Here is a 21,115-nt window from a genome sequence, read left to right as displayed (position 1 = left end):
GCCACAGCTCTGATCCCTTTCCTGCCCTCTGAACCCCTCGGTCCCAGCCCAAAGCACCCTCCTGCACCCCGAGCCCCTCATCCCCCAGCCCCACTCCAGAGCCTGCACCCCCAGACGGAGCCCACACCCTGCCCCAGCCCGGAGTCCCCTCCCACACCCTGAACTCCACATTTCTGGCCCCACCCTGGATCCTGCATCCCCAACCAGAGCCCTCCCCTCCTCCCACACCCCAACCCCAATTTTGTGAGTATTCATGGCCCGCCATACAATTTCTATTCCTAGATGTGGCCCTTGGGCCAAAAAGTTTGTCCACCCCTGAAGCAGAGCACTTACCTCCCCTTTGTGCTAATCTGGTGTAGGTGCTAATGCAACGTAAGGACTAGCCTGTGATTTTAGGCTTTGTGTCTGTGCATGGTAGGAAGGAGGAGTAAATGCTGATTTACTGCAGTTGAGGATCTGGCCTACAATTTAAACTTAGCTTGGTGGCGGGTGTGTCTGTCAGTCTGTCTCTCCCTTTTTGAGAGCCCAAGAGGTACAGCACCAGCAGAGTTAGTCCTCTTGGTACTGTTCCTCATAGGGTTTAACTGGGTGAATGGCGACAAACTGTACAGCTCGCTAATATCCTACCTGAGCAACTTCATGTCCCTCGCTACTGATCCCTCCACAGACAGGGTACGTACAAGCCAGCACCTTCTATTGCTTTAGCTGTCCCCAGGGAAGAGATTGGTTCACTTGGTAGGTTGATGGTCTCTTTGAGGAAGGGGCTAGGAGTACTTTGGAAAGAGGAAACATCTGTGCTTTGCAATCTGTTGTGTAGCCAGATGGCGAGTAAAACTTTATTTAGCAACGGGGGGTAGATCCTTTGCAGAAGAAATTGAAGTAATAGCGGTATCCTTTGTGATAGCTGCTTGCTTCCTTTCTGAAACACAGGACCGCTGGCCGGTCACATTCACATGCTCGCTTTGCACAGGTGGCATTATTTGTGTTCCCTGCAGGAACAAAAGCATTTCTCACTCCAGAACCCTTGTGCGGTAACTAAAAGGCCAGGGACCCACTCAGAGGCCAAGCGCTGAGCAGCTTGTTCCTTCCCTGACCTTCAGCGCTCCAGATGCATGGATGAGGTTTAGCGAAAGAGGAACGAGGCAGCCCTGTTGCTGTAACGCTGCCGGGAATGTTGCAACACTGCAGAGTTCCCAGCTGCTGCCATGCCAATAGCAGGGGTGCCATCAGCGCTGGATTCACGGCCCCATCGCCAGCTTAGGTGCCTTTCCAAACCAGCAGAGTGCAGCCGATTCTCCCCTGCCTCGTGTAGCCCGCTGGCGAGTGTGAGCTACAGGCCCCTGCTCCGTACCAATCCCCAGAGGCTATGTGGTGTGACTGCCCCAGCTACAGAGCTGTAGCAGCTCATGCATTTCACTCCGGAGGTCCCCGGCTCAGTTCCCAGTGTGTTGGCCAAGATGGCGGCTCTGACCATTGCAGTCAGTCACGTCCACTTGGGCATTGTGGGTATAAAATGCTGGAAAATCAGACTGGCAACATTTTACACCCATCTTCACAGGTGTAAATACAGTGACCAATGAGGCCCAGTGGCTCTGGCACTGCAGCACTGGAACGTAAAGGCCCTGCGATCCACCACAGCTGCCTGCCCTGGAACTGGCATTCGGTCAGTCACAGCTCAGAGGTCCTTAACGGTTGTCCTGTCCACTTGCTCTGTAAGATGCCCCCCTAATTGCCTTGGAGGTTGTGGGGAGGAACCAGAAGGACCAGAAGTACTTCCACTTCCTCCCTCCCCAACCTCTAGCTATCCTGTAAGTGCTTTACTTCTTCCCAAAAGCCCCTCTGACTGACTGTTTCTCTTTAGGACACCTAGATTCATAGATTCATAGATATTTAGGTCAGAAGGGACCATTATGATCATCTAGTCTGATCTCCTGCACAACGCAGGCCACAGAATTTCACCCACCACTCCTACAAAAAAACAAAAAAAAAAAACCACCTTTGTTCCAATGTCATTGTAAAAGGTTAAAGCAAGAGAACAAGGTCTCAGGTAGATCACCACGGTATCCGTGGCCATTTTAGCCATGCAGAAAATGCTACTCACAGCACATAACATCTTTGTGGATGATGGAGTATCGATAATGATCGAAAAATGGGTGACAGCTCTGGTTGGTTAACTCCTTATAGCAGCAGTCATGGGCATGACAGCACCTTCAGGGAGACGGAAACACAGGAGTGGGGTGGAGAATCTGACCAGGTGAAGTAATGGCCAACATCACCACTACTAGAGGGGAGAGTGTGAGCAAGCCTCCCAAGGAACAGAGTTTGGTCTTGGTTGGGAAAAGCCCCTAGCAGCCCAGATGTTTATCCCAAGTGACGGTCTTAGCTCTGTGTCTCAAATCCAGCTCCTGTCCAAAGCTGGGTGAAACTTTTTGAACAAAATCTTTTTTTCAGCAAAAAATGCAGATGTGGGTTGACTGGAACATTTTGTGAATTGGTGTTGAATTTGCTGAATAGTTTTGGTTGAGGGTGGAGCCTTCAAAACTATTTAGGAAAAAATTGAAAAAACTTCAAAATGGACTGTTCTGATTTTTTTGATTCATAGCTGTTTTAAAATGTCCTTCAATTTTAATTTAAAAAAACCCTAACAAGCCAAAAATCAAATCTAAACAAAACATTTAGTTCAACCTAAAACAACTTTCTGATCTGCCAAAACGTTAAAGTTTGTTCAGGAGCTGGGGTGGGGGGTTGATTGAAATGATTGGGGGGGGGGGTTGGGTTTTTTTGGGGGGGAGAGGGAGACTGAACCAAAAAAATCCATTAGATTGAAAACTCCCTGGGGCAGAGCCTGTCTTTGTTCTGTGTATGTACAGCACCTAGCACGAAGGAGCCTATCCGAAACCAGGACCCCAGTGTGGTATAATACAAATAAATACTACCACTAATCACAGGGTTCTACTGGCCCTTTTAAGATTCTGGGGATGAATCACCCCAGCGTGCCTTGACTACAAAGGAGTTTCCATTCTCATATACTCTGGAGAGTTGAGGCGCTCTGCCCCAGATGCTAAAGAGCTTAGTGCAGTTACAACCCTAGGATTTAGGTGCCCAGCTAACTAAATCAGTGCATTGCAAAAATTAGTATTGATACCAGCAGCACTGACCTGAACCAAAACTTACCAGTCTGTCTTATCCAGAGGCTGCCCTCTCCCACCGAGTCCACAGTGGCATCCATACCCATTATAGGAAATTAAGGCACTTTTCCTAGTAATTCTCCGGATCATGAATTTGAAATTGAGGAGGCTGCTGTGGATCATGGTCAAAACTGTGAAAGAGCAGAAAGCGCTTTTCAGGACTTTTCCAAGGAGATGTTTTGCCTTCAAGGAGAATCATTTCCCTGGTCCCTCACCTGACGTACAGAGGGAGGTCAAAATCACTAAGTATTTAGTGACTAAGGGGAGGCTTGTACTGCTTCTGCTTTCATGTTAGCTATAACCTAGCACAGGGAGGAAGGGTAGTCTACCGGTCAAACTACTGCCAGGGACTCAGGAGATATAGGTTCAATTCCTGTTCTGCTACAGATTCAGTGTGTGACCTTGAGCAAGTCACTTAGGGCTGAATGTGCAAAAGGAGTTAGGCGCCCAAACCCCGGTTCCACGACCATGTGATGCACAAAAGTCCTGCTGAAATCCTGTAGGTGCCTAAATGTCTATCTGTTCTTTCTTCTTTTTTTTTTTTTTTCCTCCCTCCCCCTCTCGCCCCTTGGTTTGGAGGTTTTCTTATTTTTGCAGTACAAGTTCCCTCAGCGCCTGTGTTTTGTCTCTGAGCATGTGCACTGCTGCTTCTCCAGGGGGGGCGGGGGGGTCCAGATGTTTATCTCCCACCTAAGCCCCAGAGTGATTCACAAACCAGGGGCATTCAGCCACCTGATTTGCACATGGGGCCTCATCCGGTAGGGATGCTCAGAGGTCTCTTCACAGATCAGGCCCCTCAGGCAAGTTCATACAGAATAGGGGAGGGGGCAGGGCGCAGGATGACAACACTATGCCTTGAACTTTTAGCCCAGTGATTAGGGTGCTCACCTTGGATGTGGGAAACCTGTGTTCAAGTCCCCCTCCACCTGAAGGGGAGAAGGGATTTGAACAGGGAGTTCTCTAACCATTGGACTATGGCGTATTCTGATGTGAGGAAATCCCTCAATCTCTCCTGTTGAATCTGTTGCACTGTGGATAACTAGGGTCAATGGAACAGGGGGCCTGGGTCGCCCACATCCTGGGGGAATGCCCTTATCCCTGTGAGTGGGGTGGGGCTTAGCACACACACCCTGGTCGGCACTGCCCATCGCCTACCTTAGGCAGCTCCCTGCCGATCATGCTGGGTTTGTGGTTCGGGGTCACAGGCACCCATCTCTCCCCGCTATTGCAGAGGAGCGTAGGTATCTAACTCAGGCTTTGTGTATCGCAGTGATTTCTCCCAGGTATCTAATGCCTCTCATGCATTCAGGCCTTAATCTCTCTGCATCAGTTCCCTTTCTGTATTAGGGTGGCCATAGCTCTTTCCTTCCTCACGTGGGTGCTGGGAGGCACTTGGATGCCAGGGTAATAGGGGCTATATAAGTAGCTCATCTGCCCTGGCACTGTTTTCTGCCTGTCACTGAAATAGTCTCATGATCTCGACCAGACAGTCAGGGGCAGCTTAGAAGCTAACAGCAGCTGTGACTCAAACTGATGCCCCCAGGTATATGGGGTCTGAGCTGTGAACAGATGGGCTTGTTTTGAGGGGCTGCGATGCCCTCTGCTGTACGCAGTACAAACAAGCTAGTCCCCCATCCGCCCCGACGGAGTTCCAAGGCATCTGATGAGGATGTGACCGTCTCCTAGCAGAAAGGAGAATCTATAGTGATGGGCACCAGTGCAGAGGGGGTGGAGGAAAGCGTAATGTTAGACCACGTCCTGCAAGGTGGAACTGACCCTTAACCCCAGTGGAGGGGTTCAGCAGTGTTGTTTCTTATGCAATTCTTTATAAAGATGGGCCAGAACCTTTGTTCTGAACAGCCCTGAATTGTGAGCAGGTTTGAAAGCCTACTGCAGAGCTAGAGTTCACTCATGGGCCCAACCCAGGACTGAACTTTGGGGCCTCCAAAATATGGCTTGAGCCGCTCTGTAGCTGCTTGGCAAGATGGCGGTCACTTTGCTGATGGATGCCACTTGGCCTGCCCTCAGGGGCTGGGGGTGTGGGGTTTCCAGTACTCACTGCTGGCTGCCAGTATTGCCATTGGGAAGAGTTTCCACATGTCTGTGCAGAACCTGAGGAAGAAATAGATTCTGGGATCATGTCTGGAGCCAAGCGAAATGTTTCAGATGAGGAGCTTATTTTAAAAAAGATAAAATAAAAATAAAAATACCATTAGGGGTCACAAACTGTTTGCAAATTTAGAGAAGTTTTGATTGAACAAAAAATTGAGGGAAAAGGGGGGCTAGAATTTTTGGAAATGTAGCTGTATTGACTAAATATTTTTGTGTTTTTACAAAAAAAAAACAAAACCCTTGTTTTGGGTCAAACAAAATATTTTTTTATTTGACCCAAAATGACTTCTCCCGTCCCCATTCATTAGCCCAAATGGGGTGGGGGGGAAATCAGTTATTCACTCAGCTATAGTCATGTCATAGCTACAGCCAAACGTTCAATGGCAGCTCCAGAACAACCCACTGGCTGCAAACCAAAGGGACTGCATGAGTTCCTGGAATAATTCCAGACCAAGGCCTCAAACGCACCCCGTAACAAATGGAGCATGCGTGTGCTTCTAGTTACCCAGTGGTGTTGTCCTTTCCTTTATACAGACCTGATGCCTTAGGGATGAATCTCCCATAGCCCCTGCCTCAGCCAGAAAGCTGCCTGACGTAAGTGGATCCTTAGCTGATGCATCAGCTGGGTGTAACTGGGATAATTCAGAGCATCCTTGGAGTTCATTAGTTCTCCCCCCCACCCCCCCTTGGAATTCACTGTGACTGTGACGCTTGGAGTGTTCGCACAGCAAAAGGTCTACGTGTGGAACTTGCTGCTCCTGGAGATCTGCTGAGAATGGATTTTTAAAAGGTCTGGGTAACTTTATGACCATAGTTAACACCTGCAACTAAGAAAGCTAAGGGTAACGATCATGTTTTAGGGTGTACAGTGGTCTCTGTCAGGGCTCAGGATAATATAGCAATGTACAACATAGCACAACTGGCCATAATAATCCTTTGAGGGGGAGAATCACCTTTTATTGGGAGGGCGACAGCCTAACACTAGGCCAACACAGTCTGATCCAGTACGAGAACGCCTGTGTTCTTACCCCGTAACCCCAAAACAACAGCTCAGGGTGGCAATGAAGCTGGATCTCCCATGCCATCCATTACCTCAATGATGAAGTGTCACAGTAAACATTCCAGCTCCCAGTCCCATCTCCATTCCTAAGCGCTGCAGGGCTCGATTTCCCCTCCTTTCCAGTACTCCCTCGTCATGACACCCCGCATGCCTCATTCCCTTATTACAGTCGTGCCTATAATTCTCTATCCATGTCTCCAGCTGTTGTTCCCACTTCATTCCAGCTTTCCTTGTCTCCATTATTTCCCTCACCATTCCAAAACCTCTTGTTCCTGTTCCATTCTGAACCCCATCATTCCAATAGCCACCCGCACCGTGTGTGTGTGGGAGAGAGAGACACACTCACACACACACACGATGGTTTGCTCTAACATGAGTAGAGGCTTGCAAACCTGGACACGCTGCAGAGCCTACAGATGGACTGTTGCTTCATTAACATCTGTGCAGCCAGCATTTCGTTCCATGTTTTCTCAGGCATTTAGGACCTGATCCAAAGCCCATTCAAGTCAATGGAAAGACTCCAATCGGGACTTGATTTCAAGGGTAAAGTTGTTTGGGTGGGTTTGTTTAATCTTGATGCTGGCCGTAATTAGCTGTTTTTCTTGGTCCGTTCTGTTGCCCCAATATAAATACATTGGTGAATGTATTTATCGGATCCAGGACTTTGATTGGCACTTTGCAGTTAGAAGTCAAATACCAATGAATAATAAAAGGTCTTCTGAGCAGGATGCCAAAGAATTCATGTATGGAGCAAAGCTGGAGAAATCTGCCTTTCTAATGGTTTTACATATTTTTTTAAAAAAGGAGAGAGAGAGCAAAAATACCATCTGGGAATGCCAAGTTTACAGCAAGAGATCTTACCTGCTGGCAAATGCCTCCTGGCTGGAGAAATCAGGCAGAAGAGCCCAAGAGGACAACTGTGGCAGCTACAGAGGCTGGAGTTATGGGGCAGCTGCTGCTAAGAGGTGGGGAACTTCCCTTTGAGGGAGCCAGGAGCTATGGCTGAGATGTGCCTTGTGCTTGGCTGGTAGATCACTCAGACCATATCGGCATTCTCTGGATGATTTCTCAAATAAGGTAATTCCCCAGTCACATGAAGGGAGGATGATCCCATCTCAGGGCTTCTCGCCAGCCACCCTTTTTCCTGGTTTGTTAAAGCTCACTTTTCAGAGGTATAAAACAACGGTGCATTAAAGTGAAAGAGCAGCTGGGCAGTTTTGCTCATCTTGCCACAGCAGGTCAGGGGATCACGTTTTGGTTACGTCCTTTGGATCAGGTCCGAAGGTTACGTTCCTTCCTCCCTCCCCTGTGCACTGCTGATTACAGGAATTTCTGGCTACAATTACTGCAAAGAAATGTATTTTTCAAGGTAAAAGTTTGTATAATATGCGTCGCGCTGTAAACGGGCAGGTACATACTAACTTAAATAAAAGGAGTGTGCTGTAACTAATTCAGTGCTTCCTTGGCAATTGGGTCGAGGGGAACAAGCACTGGGGGAGGGATAGCTCAGTGGTTTTGAGCATTGGCCTGCTAAACCCAGGATTGTGAGTTCAATCCTTGAGGGGGCCATTTAGGGATCTGGGGCAAAAATTGGAGATTGGTCCTGCTTTGAGCAGGGGGTTGGACTAGATGACCTCCTGAGGTCCCTTCCAGCCCTGATATTCTACAAAAGAACCCCGTCTACTCAACCTGCTTCTGAGTCAGCCTGCTCATTCTCCCACAGATTCCCCACTCCATAGCTTCCTCCTTCTCCTTGTGGGGGCGGAATGGCTTATTTCGCCATAAATGTCACCAGGATGCATGAATACTTGGTGTTCTGCAGCGGTAGTGAGTCTCTTGAAGGCTGAAATAGCAAGTCAAAAAAAAAAAAAAAAGACTATTTTGTCTTTGCTTTTTTCTTCTCCTCTAGCAACTGTGGAGGGTCAGAGAATTTCTTCTGTTTTTTTTCTTTTCTTTTTTTTCCTATTTCATCAGAAATTCCAGGGCCTGATTTAGCTGGAGGACCTTGGGGATCACTGGAGGCCCTGAAATGGGACGTTGTATCTAGAGTCAACCTAGGATTAAGTTTCTCCTCCCCACTCAAATTGGGGTTGAGAGGGCTGCAAAGTCAGGTGTCAGCTTCCAGCTGTGATGCCATATTTCAGATCCTCACCAGATTGGCATAGTCCTCCAGGGAAAAATAAGTAATCACCTGCTATTTCTTGTGTAAAAAACCAACTACCCCTGGATAAACTTTTTGGGGCTGCCTATAGGTATCTTAAGGCTCCAGTTCTGCAAACACTTATATGTGCTTTACTACTAAAATGAGGCGTCCCATTGAAATTAATGAAACAGCTCATAAAGTTAAGCACTTGCATGATCAGGGCCTAAAGGAGCAATAAAGGGACAACCAATTGATTTAGCTTTGCAGTTCACGTTAAAGGTACCAGAGCCATCAGCATTGCTGCCATAGTCCTGGTGTAACTGGACTGGAGAAGGTGGGATAGAAAGGGTTGTTTTTTTTTTAAATAGCTTGTGTGAGGGGAGAGAATTAGGAAATGTCTCAGCCTCCCCTAACTGGGTCAATCTCTGATTTTGTAGCTGTGTGCCATGGCTATCAAAGGGCTAGATGTGCAGCCCTTACTCATGGTGTTGAGCATTTCCTCACGTGAATAAGGACTCAAACACCTGATCCAGCCCCCATTGAAGTCCATGATGATCTTTCCAGCCATTTCAGTGGGAGTTGTACTGAGGCCTGGCATAAGAGCGGGTTGCATAATCCAGCCCTGTTAAACCATCCAGGGGTTGAACATCCAAAAGGCCTTGTGGTCTTTCCATCATTCTTTTAACAGGATCTTCTATGGCATTAAAGAACTTTACAGCATTTGGGTTTTCAGCATAATCTCTCTTCACACCAACAAAACAGAGCTCTGAGCTGTCTTCTCTGCAGCATTGGGAACTAGTTTCAGAGTCATTATTACACAATGCCCTCATAGTAATCTTTTTCCCTGCCAATTAGATTTTGTGAGTGAAGCTATTGGGCCAAATTAATTCCAGGCGTAACCCAAATGCAATTCTCACCATAGATAGTGTGATGGGGTATATACTACCTGGCTTGAAAAGGGTTAATGTGGGTCTGAGACTCCAATTAACCCACCTGACTGCACCTGGAGGGGTTGGCTAGCCCCAATTGGGAGAGGAGCTGGGCGGTTGCTATAAAAGCAGGAAATCTGGATCATGTTGTTAAATTAGAAACTGAAATACAAACGAGTATGAGGCACAAAGGTTTTGTGATAGCGGTCTTTCTAGCTATTGAGACGATGTCTGATATGCTGTTGGGGGGAAGGCTTGTTCTATAAAGTAGATGCACTCGGGATAAGAGGAAGAATGGGTGGGACCATGCTGGTTGGCGGTGGGAAAGTTATGTCAAATATATATAATGTTAAAAACTGTACACAGGCAACAATTATCAGCCTGGCCTTATTTAATACTATGACAAACGATCTCCCCAAACAAATAAGTAGTGAGGTAGGTGTTGCTCTATTTGCAGATGACTGTGCTCTGTCAGTTCGGAGTGGGAATATTGAAGTGACAGAAAAGAGAATCAGCAGTGTTATAAGAAACCTCTGACTGCATGGGACTTCAGGCTCTCCATTGCTAAAGCCAAAGGATCGGTCTTTACCAAAAGGAAAGTTACAAAGGAATGTAAACTGCATCTGTATGGAGAACAAATAGACCTCGTTAAAAGGTTTGAATTCCTAGGGGACATTTGATTCTAAATTAGTTGAGGAAGATCATATAGACTAAGTTAAAGATAAATGTACAGGAAGGATTAACCTGCTTAAAAGTCTTGCTGGGGCTACCGGGGGGGGGGGGGGGTGGAATAAGAAAATAAGGCTCTGTATGCAATCAGCAATGGTCAGATCAAGGTTTCAGAGGAGCAGCCGTGTTAGACTGTATCAGCAAAAACAACGTGGAGTCCTTGTGGCACCTTAGAGACGAACACATTTATTTGGACATAAGCTTTCATCGGCTAAAACCCACTTCATCAGATGCATGGAGTGGAAAATACAGTAGGGAGGTATAAATACACAGCACATGAAAAGATGGGAGTTGCCTTACCAAGTGAGGGGTCAGTGCTAACGAGCCAATTCAATTAAGGTGGAAGTGGGCTATTCTCAACAGTTGACAAGAAGGGGTGGAAATCACTTTTGTAGTGCTAATGAGGCCAGTGTAATCAAGGTGGCCCATTTCAAACAGTTGACAAGAAGGTGTGAGTATCAGCAGGGGGAATTAGTTTTTGTGGCTGCCAAGCTTTTAGGTCAGCGTCAAAATCAGAACTTAAATTAGATTTAATACAAGCCCAGGCACTATAAATTGTGTGTGTGTATTTATTGCAATACCTATCAATGCACTACAGATGACTTCTAGGGAAATGCAAGTTATATTATGAATGAAACTACTGGACCTAACTTTCTGGGCCAAAGTTAATGGGAATTACAATGATGAAAGTGCCAAACAAATATATTGTTGGGAATTTGATAGGTGAATTATAGCACGCAATGTTAGAACTTCACTTGTCATTAGAGTTAATATGCATGCAGAAGTTGAAAGATAGGGAAAGGCTAAATGAAGTCAAAACTTTTAGTCATGGGAACATCAGTTAGGGATGGAAAGCTGCATGCCCAAAGGTGGATACAGATTTATTTTATAAACCTAAGGGATAAAAAAAAAAAAAGACTGTAGAAATTAAAACTGAAGTGTGCCAGTATATAGATGACAAGTGGAGTCGGTTTTGTCAAATACAGAGAGATGGATCCAAAAGAGAGAAAACGGAAGTGACACATTTTATACACCAACACTGGGAATTAGATCATCTAAAATAATATCAGATTTTATAGCTGTTATGGCAGCCTAACTAGCTGCAATAATGCAGGCATTAAATTGGATCTGGGATGTACACCCAATAGCAGTGGTCATTTTAAAAAAACAAACCAACCTCAGTCTCAGGCCCTGTGGCAATAAAAAAGGGTGTCTTAGTATGCAGAAAGAAAAGGAGGACAAGTGGCACCTTAGAGACTAACCAATTTATTTGAGCATAAGCTTTCGTGAGCTACAGCTCACTTCATCGGATAAGCTTTCGTGAACTACAGCTCACTTCATCGGATGCATCCGATGAAGTGAGCTGTAGCTCACGAAAGCTTATGCTCAAATAAATTGGTTAGTCTCTAAGGTGCCACAAGTACTCCTCTTCTTTTTGTGAATACAGACTAACACGGCTGCTACTCTGAAACCTGTTAGTATGCAGAAGTGATTTAATCAATGAAATTATATTTCTTAGAACAGAGTTAGTACAGCTGGGGATATATGTAGCATTAACTTGGACCCCAGTGCATACTGGGATATCAGGGAACAAAATGATGGACAAAGCAGCTAAAATGTTGTAAGAAATGAAGACATTGACATAGAAATATCGTGAGTAAACAGGAATTCAAAAGCCTAATATAGAAAAATCTAAAAGAGGAATGATGACAAACTTTGGATTCCCAAAAAGGAAGAGGAAGAAGGGGTGGGGGGGGGGGAAGTGTTTCTTTTTCTTTTTTAATTGTGCCCTAGAGTTGACGATAGCAACATACTTCTGGGCCTGATAGGGAAAAGTGAAGTGACTTTGTTTAGAGAACTGACAGTTTGCTGCTTAAACAAAAATCTTTTTAGAATAAGTAGACACACAAAAGGCCTAGGTGAGCTCTGTAAGCAATCGAAGAAGCAATCAGTTGCCTTTTATGGGTATGTAAGGGCTTGGATAAAGAAATGGAAAAGCTTTCTGAGGAATAATTCAAATGTCTTAAGGTAACAAAAGTTATGTTGTTTAGTAAAAATGTCCAGGAAGTGGGGAATTATTAGAAAGGTGTTCATAAGCTACTTGAAAGACTCAAGGCAGAATGAGAGAATATAAACCACTAGGGATTTAGGAATGATACCTGGCAGCAGCTATAGATTATTCAGTCAAGTCTGCTTTGCCTGGAAGTCTAAACAGCAATGAAACAGGCCTCCAGTCCGAGCCCTGCAAACCCAAGTCGGCTGGCATGGACCGGTGGCAGGTTTTTCTTTGCTGTGTAGACATATTCGTATAGTTCTAATGTCCAGTTGGCCTGATGTAAAACAAAAATGAGGGCTGAGAATGTGAGCCTGGGTCAGAGAATTTTGTTATTTTAGTCCATTTCCTGATATCTAATCCATCCTGTGAATCATTCTCCTGTGAGTAACGCAAGTCTTCAGAAGCACTGTCTTTTGTTCTGTGTCCTCAGATAAACCCAGGCTCAGGGTGTTTAATTCAGGAAAAGTCTACATTCACATGTCCAGGGCTGGAATTTCGCAGAGAAACGGGAATAATGCTGCTTTGGAGTGAACAGCAGGAGAAAGCCAACACGGGAGAACCTAAACCTTCACTGTGGGAAAGTCCCAACCCCGGGAGATGATGGAATCCTTCTGCTTGAGGCTGGGCAAAGCACTCCTGGTTCTATAGCAAAGTGTCCAATCCAGCTCCTATTGGGAGTCTCTCCTTTGACTTTATTGGAAGTTGGATTGGGACCTAGCACGTCTTTCTAAAACATGCTTGACCCCAAGTGATTGGGCTCAATGCAGGAGGTACTGAGTGAGGTTCTGTGGCCTGTGTAATGCAGGAGGTAAGGTTATAACGGTTGCTTCTGACCTTTAAAATCTATGAATCTACATGTATCTGCTGGTATAATCGTAACCTGCATAGGCATGTGAGCCAAAGAGAGAACATAAAGAAGTAGAAATGGAAAGTGAGTTTAGAGGCCATTAGCCAGCTGTATGAATTTCAGGCACTTCTAGTTCGAAATCTGGTTCAATTAAAGGTTGACCTTCAACGAACATGCTCTCCAGGTGCTTTGGCATGCTGCAGGGAATTCTCCTTCAACTGCAGGGCAATGGCCAAGGGATGGTGTCAGAAATGGCCATCAAGATACACATGTAATCATGGGACCCTATTTATTCATGTCTCTGAGTGAGATGCTAGTTTTTGCTTGACTAAGATCAAGTTGGCACTCTGTGGATGAGTCGCCTGCAGGATTTGGCTTTTCCACAAATGGGCCACAGGAAATCCTTCAGGCTCCAGGGCTTCCTGACTGTGTGCCCAGAGGAAAGGGAGAGGAGGGATGGGAAGAATAAAGCTTCAGTGGAGCTCCGCCAATTTAAACCAGCTGAGGCTCTGGCCCCCAATGTACTTAACATTTCAGGCCTGCACTTGCAAAACATTAGTTTTTTACGAGGCCATTACACCAGGGTAAATTTGAAATAAAGGAAGCTGCGTTTATGGTATCAAGGGTGTGGCAGGCTGAACAGTGGAGATGTTGGGAAAGGAGTAGATTTGAGATGTTACACTGAAGCACACAGCATCAGGGCCTATGGAACACAGCCGGGGATCTGCGTAGCATTCTCCAATAGGCTTGGCTCGTTTTGTTGGTGTGCAACTAGGGCTTTCTTGAAATTGGCCCCAGCTGCTCTAGCCCAGTGATTCTCAATCAGGGGTACGTAGAGGTCTGCCAGCATAACAACAGCTCATCTAGCTATTTGCCTAGTTTTACAACAGGCTACATAAATAGCACTCGTGAAGTCAGTCCAAATTAAAATTTAAAACAGACAATGACTTGTTTATACTGCTCTATATTACTATACACTGAAATGTAAGTGCAATGTTTATATTCCAATTGATTTGTTTTAATTATATGGTAAAAATGAGAAAGTCAGCAATTTTTCAGTGACAGCGCTGTGACACTTTTGTATTTTTATGTCTGATTTTGTAAGCAAGTTGTTTTTAAGTGGAGTGAAACTTGGGGGTACACAGGACAAATCAGACTCCTGTAAGGGGTACAATAGTCTGGAAAGGTTAAGAGCCACTGGCCTAGCCTACTCCAGGGCTCAAGGCAGTGCAGATTTGCCCTTAGAGGAAGCTGTAACCACTTCCCTGCTAGCCTGGCATGAAAAAAGCCTGAAAAGCAACTGAAAGCTCAGTGCAGCACAGAAGCTGGGCCCATGTGTAAGATGAAAAGCTGTGTCTTTAAAACCACTGACTTTCTGAAACCGGTCTTGCAAGGAGCAGGAAGAAGCCCCCTCTGCTGGGACCCATGGCTCTCTGAAACAGCCTCTCTGTGCAAAGTCATTCAGTGGGGATTCGCAAAAAGAAAAGGACGAGTGGCACCTTAGAGACTAACCAATTTATTTGAGCATAAGCTTTCGTGAGCTACAGCTCACTTCATCGGATGCATACTGTGGAAAATACAGATGTTTTTATACACACAGACCATGAAAAAATGGGCGTTTATCACTACAAAAGGTTTTCTCTCTCCCCACCCCACTCTCCTGCTGGTAATAGCTTATCTAAACTGATCACTCTCCTTACAATGTGTATGATAAACAAGGTGGGCCATTTCCAGCACAAATCCAGGTTTTCTTCCTCCCCCACCCAAGCCACTCTCCTGTTGGTAATAGCTCATCTAAAGTGAGCACTCTCCTTACAATGTGTATGATAATCAAGGTGGGCCATTTCCAGCACAAATCCAGGGTTTAACAAGAACGTCTGGGGAACAGTGGGGGGGGGGGGGGAGGAATAAACAAGGGGAAATAAGTTACTTTTTATAATGAATCAACCATTCCCAGTCTCTATTCAAGCCTAAGTTAATTGTATCCAATTTGCAAATGAATTCCAATTCAGCAGTCTCTCGTTGGAGTCTGTTTTCGAAGTTTTTTTGTTGAAGGATAGTCACTTTGAGATCAGAAATCGAGTGACCGGAGAGATTGAAGTGTTCTCCGACTGGTTTATGAATGTTATAATTCTTGACATCTGATTTGTGTCCATTTATTCTTTTACGTAGAGACTGTCCAGTTTGCCCAATGTACATGGCAGAGGGGCATTGCTGGCACATGATGGCATATATCACATTGGTAGATGTGCAGGAGAACGAGCCTCTGATAGTGTGGCTGATGTGATTAGGCCCTATGATGGTGTCCCCTGAATAGATATGTGGGCAGAGTTGGCAACGGGCTTTGTTGCAAGGATAGGTTCCTGGGTTAGTGGTTCTGTTGTATGGTATGTGGTTGCTGGTGAGTATTCGCTTCAGGTTGGGGGGCTGTCTGTAGGCAAGGACTGGCCTGTCTCCCAAGATTTGTGAGAGTGTTGGGTCGTCCTTCAGGATAGGTTGTAGATCCTTGATAATGCATTGGAGGGGTTTTAGTTGGGGGCTGAAGGTGACGGCTAGTGGCGTTCTGTTATTTTCTTTGTTGGGCCTGTACTGTAGTAGGTGACTGATACCCCGAGGCTTCTGCAGATAAGTAACTCTTGGAAAAAGAGTGTCATTGTGTGGGATCCCTGCTGTGAAAGCACTGAGGGGAAGATTTTCTCCTGGCAGGCTTGATTGGCTGCTCAGGAGTGTTCAGCTGTGTCAAAGCCTGATATGACAATAAACACATTAATAATGGTACAGCTGAAAGCCTTCAGGTGATCTCCCTTGGGGAGAAAGAGAGTCCTAGCAATACCAGCTTTAAAAAAAACCTGCCCTGGCATTCATGGAATCTGCATGGGGTGAATTTCACCCAACAGAGATCTAGCCCACAGGACCCAAGGGATCCCTGAGCTAGCTGGGATAGACCAGGGTGCTGTGTACTCTGGCTCCACCCTCTGCCACCCCTAGAGGTATGGGTGGGGGGCATAAAACCTCAGGAGGTAGGATTCACGATGTGATGGAGAGACTGCCGAGACTCATCAAGCCCTCGGACCACTACCCCTTCCTGCTTCTCCACATGGGCACCCGTGATACTGCCAAGAATGACCTTGAGCGGATCACTGCAGACTACGTGGCTCTGGGAAGAAGGATAAAGGAGTTTGAGGTGCAAGTGGTTTTCTCGTCCATCCTCCCCATGGAAGGAAAAGGCCTGGGTAGAGACCGTCGAATCGTGGAAGTCAACAAATGGCTACGCAGGTGGTGTCGGTGAGAAGGCTTTGGATTCTTTGACCATGGGATGGTGTTCCAAGGAGGAGTGCTAGGCAGAGACGGGCTCCATCTAACGAAGAGAAGGAAGAGCATCTTCGCAAGCAGGCTGGCTAACCTAGTGAGGAGGGCTTTTAACTAAGTTCACCGGAGGAAGGAGACCAAAGCCCTGAGGTAAGTGGGGAAGTGGGATACCAGGAGGGAGCAGGAGCACGCGAGAGGGGAGGGCTCCTGCCTCATACTGAGAAAGAGGGACGATCAGCAAGTTATCTCAAGTGCCTATACACAAATGCAAGAAGCCTGGGAAACAAGCAGGGAGAACTGGAAGTCCTGGCACAGTCAAGGAATTATGATGTGATTGGAATAACAGAGACTTGGTGGGATAACTCACATGACTGGAGTACTGTCATGGATGGATATAAACTGTTCAGGAAGGACAGGCAGTGCAGAAAAGGTGGGGGAGTTGCACTGTATGTAAGGGAGCAGTCTGACTGCTCAGAGCTCCGATATGAAACTGCAGAAAAACCTGAAAGTCTCTGGATTAAGTTTAGAAGTGTGAGCAACAAGGGTGATGTCGTGGTGGGAGTCTGCTATAGACCACTGGACCAGGGGGATGAGGTGGACGACGCTTTCTTCCGGCAACTCACGGAAGTTACTAGATCACAGGCCCTAGTTCTCATGGGAGACTTCAATCACCCTGATATCTGCTGGGAGAACAATACAGCGGTGCACAGACAATCCAGGAAGTTTTTGGAAAGTGTAGGGGACAATTTCCTGCTGCAAGTGCTGGAGGAACCAACTAGGGGCAGAGCTTTTCTTGACCTGCTGCTCACAAACCGGGAAGAATTAGTAGGGGAAGCAAAAGTGGGTGGGAACCTGGGAGGCAGTGACCACGATATGGTAGAGTTCAGGATCCTGACACAGGGAAGAACAGAGAGCAGCAGAATACAGACCCTGGACTTCAGAAAAGCAGACTTTGACTCCCTCAGGGAACTGATGGGCAGGATCCCCTGGGAGAATAACATGAGGGGGAAAGGAGTCCAGGAGAGCTGGCTGTATTTTAAAGAATCCTTATTGAGGTTACAGGGACAAACCATCCCGATGTGTAGAAAGAATAGTAAATATGGCAGGCGACCAGCTTGGCTTCACAGTGAAATCCTTGCTGATCTTAAACACAAAAAAGAAGCTTACAAGAAGTGGAAGACTGGACAAATGACCAGGGAAGAGTATATAAATATTGCTTGGGCATGCAGGAGTGAAATCAGGAAGGCCAAATCACACCTGGAGTTGCAGCTAGCAAGAGATGTTAAGAGTAACAAGAAGGGTTTCTTCAGATATGTTAGCAACAAGAAGAAAGTCAAGGAAAGTGTGGGCCCCTTACTGAATGAGGGAGGCAACCTAGTGACAGAGGATGTGGAAAAAGTTAATGTACTCAATGCTTTTTTTGCCTCTGTCTTCACGAACAAGGTCAGCTCCCAGACTGCTGCACTGGGCAGCACAGCATGGGGAGGAGGTGACCAGCCCTCTGTGGAGAAAGAAGTGGTCCGGCACTATTTAGAAAAGCTGGACGAGCACAAGTCCATGGGGCCAGATGCGCTGCATCCAAGAGGGCTAAAGCAGTTGGCGGATGGGATTGCAGAGCCATTAGCCATTATCTTTGAAAACTCATGGCGATCTGGGGAAGTCCCGGACGACTGGAAAAAGGCTAATGTAGTGCCCATCTTTAAAAAAGGGAAGGAGGAGGATCCTGGGAACTACAGGCCAGTCAGCCTCACCTCAGTCCCTGGAAAAATCATGGAGCAGGTCCTCAAGGAATCAATTCTGAAGCACTTAAAGGAGAGGAAAGTGATCAGGAACAGTCAGCATGGATTCACCAAGGGCAAGTCATGCCTGACTAATCTAATTGCCTTCTATGACGAGATAACTGGCTCTGTGGATGAGAGGAAAGCAGTGGACGTGTTGTTCCTTGACTTTAGCAGAGCTTTTGACACAGTCTCCCACAGTATTCTTGCCAGCAAGTTAAAGAAGAATGGGCTGGATGAATGGACTATAGGGTGGATAGAAAGTTGGCTAGATTGTCAGGCTCAACGGTAGTGATGAATGGCTCCATGTCCAGTTGGCAGCCGGTATCAAGTGGAGTGCCCCAAGGGTCGGTCCTCAGGCCGGTTTTGTTCAGTATCTTCATAAATGATATGGAGGATGGTGTGGATTGCACCCTCAGCAAGTTTGCAGATGACACTAAACTGGAGGGAGAGGTAGATATGCTGGAGGGTAGGGATAGGATACAGAGGGCCCTAGAGAAATTAGAGGATTGGGCCAAAAGAAATCTGATGAGATTCAACAAGGACAAGTGCAGAGTCCTGCACTTAGGACGGAAGAATCCCATGCACCGCTACAGACTAGGGACCGAATGGCTCAGCAGAAAAAAGACCTAGGAGTTATAGTGGACGAGAAGCTGGATATGAGTCAACAGTGTGCCCTTGTTGCCAAGAAGGCCAATGGCATTTTGGGATGTATAAGTAGGGGCATTGCCAGCAGATCGAGGAACGTGATCGTTCCCTTCTATTGGACATTGGTGAGGCCTCATCTGGGTACTGTGTCCAGTTTTGGGCCCCACACTACAAGAAGGATGTGGAAAAATTGGAAAACGTCCAGCGGAGGGCAACAAAAATGGTTAGGGGATGGGAACACATGACTTATAAGGAGAAACTGGGGGAACAGGGATTGTTTAGTCTACGGAAGAAAAGAATGAGGTGGGATTTGATAGCTGTTTTCAACTACCTGAAAGGGGGTTCCAAAGAGGATGGATCTAGACTGTTCTCAGTGGTAGCAGATGACAGAACAAGGAGTAATGGTCTCAAGTTGCAGTGGGGGAGGTTTAGGTTGGATAGTAGGAAAAACTTTTTCACTAGGAGGGTGGTGAAACACTGGAATGCGTTGCCTTGGGAGGTGGTGGAATCTCCTTCCTGAGAGGTTTTTAAGGTCAGGCTTGACAAAGCCCTGGCTGGGATGATTTAGTTGGGGATTGGTCCTGCTTTGAGCAGGGGGTTGGACTAGATGACCTCCTGAAGTCCCTTCCAACCCTGATATTCTGGGATTCATACTGTGGCCATGTCCACACCACAAACTTTCATCAGTATAACTACATTGCTCTAGGGCGTAGGGTGCTTTCCACTATTTAATTTTGTCTGCCTTTAGTTTCCCGTCCAGTACAGTAAAAGGGAAGTCTGCACTTCTGATTAGGGCAAGGGGAACTCCTGAAGCCCAGCATACCTGCTACGGAGTTCTAGCAACGATTTCGGTAAATCTGGGAACCGCCCTGCCTGGCTGGAACCACACAGAGAATGGGAAGTCTTTTCCTGGCCAGACAATACCACAAATCACACGCCTTTGCCTGCTCAGCCGTTTGAGTCCCGTTATCCAAGACTACAGCTGTGTGTGACTTATCTGAGCAGAAGGCTTCCGCTGATAGTTCCTGTGTCTGATGAGTAAAGATTTCAGCCTAAAGGTCTACAGAGAGCAGCTCTTACCTGTACAGGGATACATAAAAACAAGTATTTAGTCACGGGAGGTGAATGCATAGCATCACCACAAAGCAAGTGACCTATATAAGCCTCACTTAATCCCTGCGGGTTTAGACTATAAGCTTTTGGGGGCAAGGACTGTCCATTACTGTCTGTTTAGGCCTTTTTGCTAGGCAGGACCGCCAACAGAGGGGGACCAAGGGGGCAATTGCCCAGGGGCCCGGTCCCTTTTAAATTGCCGGGGCAGGCTGCAGGGCTCCTAGGTGCACGCGGGGTGGTACTGGCAGTGGCGAAGGCAGCGGGCGGGCATGTGGGAGCCCTGGCCATGCTGGAAGACTGCGTCCAGCAGCACAGCCGGCTGCTTGCTGGGCACCAGTGACCCACTTGCTAATTTGTACTGTACTGAGCAAAACGCCCCCTTATTTACAAAGGTATGTTTTCTTTTAGATAAAGCAGCCGTGGACGTGTTTCATTTAAACCTGGTGATTTGATTAGATTATGAACTAGTTTAGAAAAGCATTTGCCATTGTAAGACGGTGTCAGTTCACTCAGTCCTGCCACATACTGAACGATTGGGAGAAGCAGCATATGGTGCGATGTAGGGCCTGATTCTTCTCTTACTGCTGTTGGCATTGAAAATGAGTAAATCCGTCAAAGTCAATGGAGTTTCAGACCTGTAAAATCGATGCAAGCAAGAGGACAATCCAGACTCCTAATGTAGTAGCAAATGGGAGACTATCCCTCTCCAAAATAGTGGAGATTTGGGCTGATGATCAGAGAATCTAAAGGTTTCAGAGTAACAGCCGCGTTAGTCTGTATTCGCAAAAAGAAAAGGAGGACTTGTGGCACCTTAGAGACTAACCAATTTATTTGAGCATAAGCTTTCGTGAGCTACAGCTCACTTGATACAGTGATGCACTCATACAGGATGGAAGGGAAAGGAGGGCTAACGACGTTAAACAAGAGTAGAGATTTGTTGAATCAGATCCAAAGTTCCCAACGTTCGGGTGGTGCAGAGTTGCTGTCCTTTTAACAGGTGCACTAGTATTGAAATAACGCATTCACCTTATTTTTAGGCTGGCTCCCATGGCGCTGAAGGTGAACTATGTCAGTCATCCAGTGCGTTTGCATCTCCCTGCTGAAAACGTTCGCTGGATACTTAGGTACTTTTCTTGCATGTGCCCTATCGCAGCCCCCTTCCTGGTGTTCAACTCACTCAAACAAAAATCATTTTCTGGCATT

The 21,115-nt window shown here is 46.5% G+C and overlaps 1 protein-coding gene across 1 annotated transcript; it reads right to left on the bottom strand.

Moving 5' to 3' along the window:
• Nucleotides 1-840: 840 nt before the first annotated feature.
• LOC140900213 (group IIF secretory phospholipase A2-like) lies at nt 841-3,311 on the bottom strand. The gene is made up of 3 exons (XM_073317070.1): nt 3,175-3,311; nt 2,102-2,208; nt 841-989 (listed from the first exon to the last, which is right to left on the bottom strand). The coding sequence occupies exons 1-3, from the start codon at nt 3,309-3,311 to the stop codon at nt 841-843; spliced, it is 393 nt and encodes a 130-aa protein (XP_073173171.1).
• Between the last annotated feature and the right edge of the window lie 17,804 nt (nt 3,312-21,115).

Source organism: Lepidochelys kempii, chromosome 18, assembly GCF_965140265.1.
Source record: "Lepidochelys kempii isolate rLepKem1 chromosome 18, rLepKem1.hap2, whole genome shotgun sequence".
In the NCBI taxonomy this organism is placed as follows: domain Eukaryota; kingdom Metazoa; phylum Chordata; order Testudines; family Cheloniidae; genus Lepidochelys; species Lepidochelys kempii.
The sequence above is the reverse complement of the archived record's forward strand: the minus strand, read 5'-3'. Positions and strand labels throughout refer to the sequence as shown.